Source organism: Physcomitrium patens, chromosome 22 (assembly GCF_059467195.1).
Source record: "Physcomitrium patens ecotype Gransden chromosome 22, ASM5946719v1, whole genome shotgun sequence".
In the NCBI taxonomy this organism is placed as follows: domain Eukaryota; kingdom Viridiplantae; phylum Streptophyta; class Bryopsida; order Funariales; family Funariaceae; genus Physcomitrium; species Physcomitrium patens.
In genome coordinates this window covers 2159278-2170365 of record NC_143431.1, presented here as the reverse complement: position 1 = coordinate 2170365, position 11088 = coordinate 2159278, and the positions used below count along the sequence as shown (strand labels likewise).

General features: G+C 31.3%; 1 protein-coding gene across 1 annotated transcript; it reads left to right on the top strand.

Annotated features, from left to right (window-relative positions):
• Positions 1 to 7443: 7443 nt before the first annotated feature.
• LOC112275361 (guanylyl cyclase 1) lies at positions 7444 to 10408 on the top strand. The gene is made up of 11 exons (XM_090245986.1): positions 7444 to 7448; positions 7493 to 7563; positions 7992 to 8105; positions 8316 to 8382; positions 8722 to 8833; positions 9022 to 9096; positions 9198 to 9286; positions 9484 to 9545; positions 9653 to 9725; positions 9836 to 9905; positions 10104 to 10408. Exons 1-11 carry the CDS (start codon positions 7444 to 7446, stop codon positions 10179 to 10181), a joined length of 816 nt encoding a protein of 271 aa, XP_090102112.1. The 3' UTR covers positions 10182 to 10408.
• Positions 10409 to 11088: the final 680 nt, after the last annotated feature.

The following is an 11088-nucleotide window of genomic DNA, read 5'->3' as shown; positions in this document are numbered from 1 at the left end:
TAGATGAAGACTTTGTAAAAAAAAAAGATATATCCTTAATTAAGAAAACCAAATATGTGTATGTAAAAGTAATAGATAGACGTTCATATCTTCTGAGGATGTTATATATGAAACTATTCCTATAAAAGTAGTAACTAGTTATCACAATAGTTTAGTAATATTTAATGTGATTAAGTCTTTTTCTAATCCAATTATTTTAGGATTATTATGGTTAAAAAGATATAACTTTAAGATAGATTGGATTTCTTGTAATCTCAATTTTTTTCATAGTTTAACCCAAGGTTCTGCTAGGCAAGTAGAAATCTATAAGTCTAGTATATCCAAACTCTTATTAGTAGATACAAAAACTTTCATGCATGCTGGAAATGAAGAGCCATCTTTTATTATATATGCCACGCCCATTATTGATCATGAAAAGATATCAAGTGGTATTCTTAGCCAATATAAAGATTTCTACGATGTTTTTTAAAAAAAAAATACAGATATCTTTTTAGAGTATTGTCCTTATGATTGTATCATTGATCTTCAAGAAAGAATTCAACCACCATTTTGACCAATCTATAGTCTATTACAAAATGAATTAGTTGCACTCAAAGACTAAATTGATGAAAACTTGGCTAAGAACTTTATACGCCATTTTAAATCTCCAACTGGCGCCCCTATCTTATTTGTGAAGAAAAAAAATGGATCCCTATGGATGTGTTTGGATTACCAAGGATTTAACAAGATCACCATCAAGAATAAGTATCCTCTATCTTTGATTTTAAGACTTCTTCATTAATTAAATCAAGCAAAGATCTACAAGGAGCATATAACATGGTCTACATCAAAGAAAGAGATGAATGATAGACTACTTTCCAAACTAGGTATGAACATTTTGAATATAATGTCATGCTTTTTGGACTGACGAATGCACCAACTCCTTTTCAACATCTAATAAATGATATTTTTTTTTGAGTTTCTTGATGATTTTATTATTTGTTATTTAGACGACATTTTGATCTATTCTAAGAATACAAAAGAGTATGAAGTTCATGTTCATTGTGTATTACAAAAACTAAGAGATGTAGGATTATATGCAAAGATAAAAAAGCATATATTCCACACTACTCAAGTTGACTTTTTGGAATATATCATTTCCAATGAAGGCCTTATGATGGATCCAAAGAAGATCCAAACTATAATAGATTAGAAGATTCCAAAAATAATAATAAATGTGCAATGTTTTTTGGGCTTTGTCAATTATTATCAAATCTTTATCAAGAACTTTTATCAAATTATAGCTTCACATAATCATTTGAATTATAAAGATAAACATGAGTGGAATAAAGATGCCAAAGTACCATTTGTTATTTTAAAGAAGGAATTTACTTTTGTACCAACTTTATATTGCATTGACTTTTCTAAGGCATGCTTTATGGAAATACATGCATCAGACTTTGCCTTGGGTATAATATTGTCACAAATGAGAACATATGATAAACTCCATCTAATAGCTTTTTATTCTATGAAATTTTCAGCGACTCAGATTAACTATGAAACCAACAATAAAAAAATTTCTTATAATTTTGGATTCATTTCAAGAATGGCATCATTATCTAAAAGGTGCTTTTAATCTAGTCACATCATATATAGATCAGAAGAATCTTGAGTATTTCATGTCGACATGTGTTTTGAATTGTCGCTAAGCTCGTTGAAGCATGTCATTATCAAGATTTGATTTTAAGATTACATATTGATTTGAAAAATAATAAGGTTTATTAGATGTTCTTTTTAGATATTCTTATCTTATACTAAAAGAAAAAAAATGTATCTTTTGATCAACAAAGAACAATCTTCTTGAAGCTAGAGTATTTTCATCCTTGAGCAATAAAATCAATATTGATTGTTGATTCAATCTTTGTCAAATAAATTCAATCAAGTATGTCCTCTAATCCTCTTGTTCATAATATTAAGAATCTTTCTTCTAAGTCTCATGATATTTCAAAGTTTGAATTCAAGAACAACCTTCTCTATTTCGAAAGATGCCTATATGTTCCAAAAAGAGAAGCATGTTTACGTATTCTTTAAGTGCATTATGACTTCCCAACAACAATATACTTTGGATACAATGAGACTTTAGAACTTATATCTAGAGATTTTTGGTGGTTACAAATGTGAAAGGTAGTAAAAGACTTGGTCTAATCATGTGACATTTATTCAAGATCAAAAACTCTTCACCATCGATCCTATGGACTTCTCCAACCATTGCCAATACTCAAACAACCATGGTCTTTTATTTCTATGGATTTTATTATAGATCTTCCAAGTTCAAGTTCATATGATTTTATATTCATAATCGTAGATTGCTTCAGCAAAATGACACATTTTGTACGATATACAAAATCTATTTCAAGTAAAGAAACAGCTAAGCTTTTCATTCATAATATCTATGACTATCATAGATTACCACAAGATATTATATCGAATAGGGGGACTCAATTTGTATCAAGATTTTGGAAAATCCTATTCAAGATTCTAAAGGTAGATATAAAGTTCTCTTTGGTTTTTCATCCTCAAATTGATGGGCAAATAAAATAGATGAATTAAGTTCTGGAGGAGTATTTGAGGTGTACCATCAACTATCACCAAGATGATTAGATAACTTTTTTGCCATTGGTAAAGTTTACATACAATAATTTGATACATTCTTTTACTCAACAAATATCTTTCTTTGCTAATTATGGTTATCATCTACAACTTCATATTTTTGAATTTTTCAAAAGTTGATAATCTTATGACATAAGATTCAATAAATTATTTGTCAAAGATACATGCAACAATGAAGATACAATTAAAGGAAGTTCAAGAACGAAAATAGACCAATATAGATGCCTATCGCAAGGAAAAACCACAATTCAATGTAGGTAATAAGGTATGGTTACTTCATCGCAATATCAAGACTACTTGTCCTTGAGATAAGTTGGACTATTGTAGGCTAGAACCTTTTCCTATTTGTAAAAAAATCAATCTTGTTGCTTATCGATTACAACTATCGGAGTCTATGAAGATCCACAATATATTTTACTTGTCTAATCTTAAGCCGTATAAGATAGTGAATATCTTGAAAAGAAGACAAATGCCACCTCTTCCTATAGAAGTGGATAATAATCAAGAGTTTGAGGTAGAAGAAGTTTTAGATTCAAGGCAGCGTCAAAATAGTTTGGAATATCTTTGTTGTTCTTGTTGTGTTCAAGTTTTAGTATACCAAAGTAATTGAACTAATAGAGGTGGATTCGAATACGGAGAAAGTCTGGTTATATGAATTGGGTCTATTAGTGTCACAATTGACTGTACTCTGGCTATCTAAAATCAATTATCAAATTACAAAATACCAAGGCTAACTACTTCCATCTTAATTCAACACATAATTTATTCTATGACTATCAATTCAACAATACTTCCATATTCTTATCAGTTCATCTACCGCTTACTCTCTTTCGGTTGTTATATATTCAATTACTAATCTCCAACTTATCTATTGTATTCAGTTTCTCAATTCATCACATAGAATTCAATATCTCGACTTACGACTCTCGCAGTCTGCCTCTTGGCTTACGACTCTCAGTCTGGCCCTGATCTCTCTTTCTTCAACCTCTTTATCCTACCAAAAAGATAATCCATTAGCTAGCAGATTCCAAAGATTATGACCCTTTGAATTATTAACCATTTATTCCACTAACAATCTACTGTTATCAACTAAACTGCCTAGCCATCAGTCTAATTCTCAAGGTTATCAATAACCAATCAGTAACTTACCACAAAGTTTATTTACCTATTCTACAATTTTATTCATTGGTGTGAATATGATATTGGCGAATATACATGGCAGCCAGTAAAGAATCTTACAAATGCAATAAAGAAATTTCAAGCCTTTTACCAATGATATCCATCAAAACCAAGATAAAAAATTACAAAGATCCATAAAAGATGATAACCACTCCTCGTAGAACTTGTCCCTAAAAGAAGGGGATAATATTATGGATATACACATTTATCCCAATAATTACTTATATGATTAGATAGAAGTAGATATACATACATTAATTATATAAAGTCTTTTAGAGAAGCTTCTTAGAAGCTTTATAGACGTGGTTTTGACTTTAGATGTATTTGTAGGATAGAAACTTCGCCAACAAGTTAATCACATGTTGGTAGCTTGTGGAACAAGTTAATTATGTGTAGTAGCTTATAAAACAAGATAATTATGTGGTGCATACATAGATAACTTGCCTTGCACATTAAAACATGTGGTTAACAAAGTTAACACATGTTGGAGGTCCTAAAGAATATAACCACATAACTTCTAGTTAGAAAGTATATATGGAGGCAAGACTGAAGCCTTCTTCACTCTTGTCAATGCCTTTCTAGTCCTTAGTCTTGTTTCAAGACTTTGTAATCTTCTTGTTTTTGGCAATAGCCATTCTAGTTCAATTTTATATCAACTTTGAGTGATTTTCTAATTTCTTTCAATACTATAAGAGTGTGTTGAGGATTTTCTTCCTTTGAGATTCATGTCCTTGATAAGTTGGAGGTAAAAATATATAGATCATATTTATTATTCAAATGGAATTTAATTCATTTTAATTATTTTTATAATATAAAAAATAATTAATCATTTTATGAGATAAAAAGTTGCTAAAAGAATTTATTGTAGATACTTAGATAGTAATTTAGTAAAATTAATTAAGATATATGAATATAAATTAAGTTAATTATATACAAATATATATATATATAAAAGATTGATAGATTTTTTTAGAAATATGTAAAGGTTGTTTTGAGATGACTTCATTTTTTTGACAAACATAAAGAATTTATAGCATATAAATTTATTGAAAATTGGTTGTGGATCTACAAATAAAATATTATAGTTATATAATTATAGTTGTATTAGATATATGTTATAAACTTGAGCTTAATCAAATAGTACATTTAAAGTTTATTAGAATTAAAGTATATTGAAATCTTAGAAATTAGAATTTGAAGGGCTAATAAAGGTTTTTAAGATTTACAAAAAATTATTGATTAGATCAAGGTAAACTTTTGCATATTAGTAGTAGACTTAATTATCTACAACTAAAAACTTTTGAAAGCAATTAGACAATAGAGTGAAGAGATATTGAAGTTGGAAGAATGGAATTAAGATTGGAAAAGAAAGCCTACCAACATTCAAGCAAATTATGAAGATTATCTCTTATTTTATATCTTCAATCTTCTTTTAAAAAAAATGTACCTATTCTTAATTAATAGATTGGAATTTATAAAAAACTTAAGTTGAAATAAATAATAATTTTATTAATTATTTAGATTTTATTTTGCTGTAAGATTTAATGAGGATTTACTAATAATTTTGCTATAGTTTGAATAGAATTTTTTTTAAGATTTAGAATTTTTTATGGTTTGATTAAAATTTGTTTAAGGATTGTTTAGTATTTTAATAGGATTTCATTAAGATTTGATTATGATTCATTCAAAGTTTTATTTTTAATATTTTTAAAGATTTTTATCTTTAATATTTCTTTAAAATTTCTTTTTTATTTCTTTATGATATATTTATTAATTATTTAGGATTTTTTAGAAATTATTTAAGATTATTTTTGTATTTTTTTAGTAATTACTTAAAGACTTCATTTGGATTTTATTAAGGTTTAATTAGAGATTATTTAAGATTCTATAAGAGTAACATATTTAATGTTAAGTCTATATCTATAAAGCTTTTAAAAAGCTTGTCCACAAGATACCATCAAATGTACCTTAATTTCTACCTAATACTACTTATCTAAGTAATTATGTGTGTTTGTAATAGGGTGCTACTGAAGAATTTCTTAAAGTTTTAAATGCTTATCTGAATATAAATATAGCAATTATAGAAGATAGTACTAATAATAAAAATTATTATTCTATTAAGTATTTAAATAAATTAAATCCACCTAAATTTTCATTGTTTGATTTTGAACTGAAGATCCAATGTCATATTATGTTGTTGTAAAATATTGCTTTATATTTAAAGATTTTATAATGGATTACACTTAGTTATTACATAATTGACTTATTAAGTTTTAGAAATAAGATTGCTATCTAGGGACTACAAGGGATAATTGGCTTTTCTATTGACAATTACATTATGCCTATCATTTACAAAGATTTTATTCAAGTTGTAACTAAGGCAGTTTTTAATAAAGGTGACATTTGCATTAATCATTAATAAATTCTAAAAAAAATAAATAAAGAGCTTAAGAATAGATCTTAGAACCTCTATATTGGCACATGCATAGTTATATGTTGTCCTTTCATATTACACTTCTTCAAATATGATCAAGATCCTCTATTTTGAAGATAATGAAGACATAAAATACCATTATAAATGTAATTTATCCAAAAATAATTTAACTTAGTTATTTAAGTTGTTGTAGTAAATTAAGATTTAATTTGCCAATAACTCTAAAAAAACATAAATAGTTTTGTTGTTACGCATATATATATATATATATATATATATATGAGTTCTTTTCCTTATTGAAATTTCTTTAAAAGTAGTCAAATTTTTACTCAAAAATCTCAAATTAAAATTTTATAATTCTTTTGTGTCTAACAGCACAAATTTTTGATGCATGGAATATGTGTGTGTATATATTTTTGTATGTGTGTGTGTTTTAAATCATAATTGATTTTAAAACAGTAAAGATGTTTGCCTCTTGTAGAAAAAAGAGATTAGTGTATTTGTTTTAAGTCTCTTATATACAAATTCAAACAACTTTTATGTTTTGTTTTGTTTTATTTTTATTTTTTCCTTGAAGAATTCCATGCATTTTATGATTGAAGAAAATCACAAAATAATTCTAAAAAGTTTGTTTTCTTTATAGTGTGACATTATTTTATTGTGCAGACTATGTTAAATATAAGATATTTAAATTTTTTTTTCATTTTACAAGACCATTTAATAAAATAAACTAGAAAATCTACCATTTTTATTTTTTTATTTTTTTTCGAAAACCTCCAAATTTGAAACTAAGACTGTCTCATTAAGATAAATAATAAATCTTACTGTTTAATTTAAAAGAATGTTATTTAACAACTTGTGAATCGAATAATGCATTCTATGACAAATTTCAATTGCTTTAGATTAAGTATTTATCGTAGAAAAATATAAAGTTAAGAGTATTGCAAGTATTATTACAAAAATAAATTATAAATCATATATCACCATACTTGTGATAACTAATAAGCAACTTTTTATTCTGTAACTTGTAACAAAAAAATCCTGATTCCAACGAACACAGTTCTCATCCACCATCGCTCTTGTTCATCCACCACAAACAGATAAAGACATTCATCAAAAAGCTATAATCCACAACGAATGACACCCACCCTGACATTAATTCATCCATTCAAGTGACGAGAATGCGGTCAGAGTGAGGGCGTGTGTGTACGTGTGCTACTACTGGCACAGTGGCCGAGGCTCCTTCTCGCTCGCTCGCGTGTTGGTGCTCGTCAATTCTTCCACAGCATCCCGACGCGCTGGTAATGCTCCCATTGTGACCTCCTGCTAAAGGGGGGCATTCGGATATACTGCATGCTTGCGATACCAGCACTTGAAGAGAAGAGAAGAGAGTGTACGGGGGTTGTTGTTGTCGTTGTTGTTGCTGCCACAGGAGAGAGCAGCATCCCTCTATAGGATTTCGCCGGATGATTTGAAGGGGTGATTCGTAGAGTGTGAGTCTCGGATGTGACCTACAATGTTCGGAGGAGAATTGTAGGGAGGAAGTGTGTTTTTGGGGATTAGATTCGAAGTGGGTCGATCTGTATACCCTGATTTATTTTTTATTTTTATTTTTGTTGTTGTTGTCATGGAGATCGCAGTGGCGGGGCGAACCTCCTCCCGCGTTAGGCCGCCTCGCCCAGCGCTTGAATCCAGCAAGTTTTCTTATAGCAGCCAGGGCGTGTCGCAGAGTTCGAGTTGTGGGTGGGTGGCCTCGTCGCTTATCGGATCCAATGTGTGCATTACGCCGTCGACGCCCTTGATGGACCTCAGTCTGCCTGTTCCTCGCAGTCGTTCTATTCAGGTTGGAATCTTTGTTTTTTGGGTTCGTTTTGCAAATTGCAGGGTCTTTGGGAGTGGGATTGATGTTTAGAAATAGAGCGATGGAAACAGGCCGTCGAGGGATTTTTACATGAAGATGGAAGGGTGCACACTGAAGAGGATGGTTTCTTCTGGGTACCACATGTGCGGTAACTTTGCAACTGGGACTGCGGATTGGCATGCGTGTTGATAGTGTTAAAATTCTTGGGCGTTGAGGGCTGCGATCTCAAGTATTTGAGCCAACTCTGTCAAACTACGAGGTAGGGCTTCCTAACCTTGAGAATCCATCACGAGAGTGAGCGGGACCTTTGGGATCGCATGTAGTACGAAGAATCAAAATTCTGTTGAAGTGTAACAGGAATCGTTTGATGACGCGCAATATCCCTTGTATTCTTACATCACCACGCTAAAAATTACTTGAACACGTCAAAATTAGGTTGAAGATATAGTGAATTTGACAATATCAAAATTTATAACAACACAAATGCAAAAACAAAAGATTCGTTGATTCTGCTTAATTTGATGTGCAAGTTCATTGTGGAGTTGTCCCGGTTTTTGTTGTTAGCAATGGTTTGGTAATCGTTTCTGGTGTGGTACAGCATATGGACAGTGGACCTAGCTCACCTGTTGCGGCATTTCAAAGTTGATGTGGTGTTTCTAACTGTTACAATTGGAGCAAATCCAAGTTTTGCAGTCGAAACTTTTTACCAGGTGAGTTGATCTGCTTTAGTGGTTTGCGAATCAATACAACAATTCTACAAGTAATCGACGCGTTCTCTCATTGTTGTATTAATCCGATGTCTGACTGTTGTGCTCAAGTGAGAGTGCTCGTATTTCAGTTGATTTTGTTCCGTCTTCATGCGTCGTAATATAGATGTGTCATGTATTTATGGGTGCAGACAAACATGGAAGAAGATGGGGAACGTGTGAACATGCTCTTTGCGAAGGCCCCTCAAGTTGGCATCCGAGTGCAGGTATATTACTCACCTGTCTTGTATGGTAAGTTTCTGCCGTGCAATCCTTGAGGTGCATCTTCTCATTTTGGATTGTTACGTCGGTTTTTTCTTTGGTACAGTGGAGATCAATAACTGGTGAAGAACTTTCGCTGCTGATATTATCCGGTGGATTTTTGGCCATCATTTTGGTTGACAAGCGCAAGCTTAGGTACTTGACTTGGCCACATGTTCATATTTGAATAAAACTTGCTTTTAATGTCATCATAACAAGAAGTCTGTTAGGACTAATTGTTTCGCATGAAACTTCTTCGAATCAGGCGATGCACAATGTTGTGGAATATGGGGTGGTGTACCCTCAAGTTTCAACATGAATTTATGTGGTTGCGTTTGTTGATGCTTATGCAGTCATCCATGGTTAGATGAGATTTGCCTCGCAGACTGCTGTGGTCTCAATACAGGATATACCGGTAAGTCCCTTTTTGAGGCAGTTTGTATTGCTTTAATTTATCATGTAATGTCCGTTAGTGCTCTAGAACAAAGGTTGCTGGTGCAAACGTAAACGTGGGTGCTGCAGGCCATTACGTGGTCATATGTGGATATGACATGGACAGTGACGAGTTTGAGATTCAAGACCCAGCCAGCGGGAGGTAATTTTTAGCTCTCGCAGTAGTGTCAGACTTCGTTGAAATCGGCTCTTTCAAGCTCTTTGTTCGGTTAATTGCTTGCTGATTGGGCTTTCTTACCTTCATGACACAAGTGGGAGGATTTCGTTGGATGCGTTGGATGAAGCTCGCAGAGCTTTTGGCACGGACGAGGATATCCTTCTGGTATGGTATCTGTTCTTTCACCTCACTCACTATTCAGAAATGCGGATCCAGACGTGGAAATGGAGAAGAGTGGGAAGAGCTCCCGCCTAAGTTAACCCTTTTTTCTTTTCTTTTCTTTTCTTTTTTTCTTTTTTTTTTCCTCTGACAAGTTCGTTCCATTAGACATGAATTATTCATTATTTGCTTCTCCTGATGCAGATATCACTGAACCAGACTAAGCGAGACTCTTTACCACTAGGCAGGCGTACATTGAATTGTTCTCAGAAAACCTTGTAGCATTTTAATGCCCCTGGACTTGCACAGTGAGAGAGAATTAATTACGCGTGAATCTTAGGATAGAGTGTGTTCCACTTATGTGTAACTTTTGTTTTTGGAAGCAGTCTTTGGTCTCAAGCAAATTCAACTCCAGTTGCTCTGCACATACCCGATAGCCAGTTTCTTCGTACATTCCCATATATACATTTCAACTTCATGTTAATTCATACCTTTAAATTGTATTCAAATTTTTGTGTAGATTATATAAATATTTTAAGGAGGAGTGCAACGCATCTGCTCCCGGGGCCTGATGGATAAGGCTTCTGACTTCTAATCAGGGGATTGTGGGACCGAGTCCTACTGGGAGTGCTCATTGAAAATGGTACCTCACAAAAATTTGAAACGAATTTTGGTTGCTTTGTGAGGTAATTTTTTTTTTGTACTAAATCATGTTAATGATAAAATGTTTGCAAATTTTAGGATGGAATAATGTTATTTTAAACTTCCAAATAAACCAATGTTATGAGCCTTCACTTCTTAGTAACTCAATATTATGTTAGATGCTATGTATGATTGTTAAGTGACATCCAAATTACTGTACAAATTAATAATTTAGTTCCCACTACATTTTAATATGTATTCAACCAAATCTCTTACAATATTCTTGTCCTATAATTGCATGTGATTGGAGCCTAATATGTGTATCAATCCTTAAATATTAATTTACTCTTTTAGAATACATTCTATTCAATAAATCTTATCCTAAATAAGTATACTTAATTCAAATTTTAAATCCTAGCAAGATAAATCTTAGTAATTTAGAAAGAATCTAGATTTTTTTTGAATCTATTTTTATAAATATTCAATAACTTTATCAAATCCTAAGCAATTCTAAATGTAAACAAATCTTAATATTAATAATGTCAAA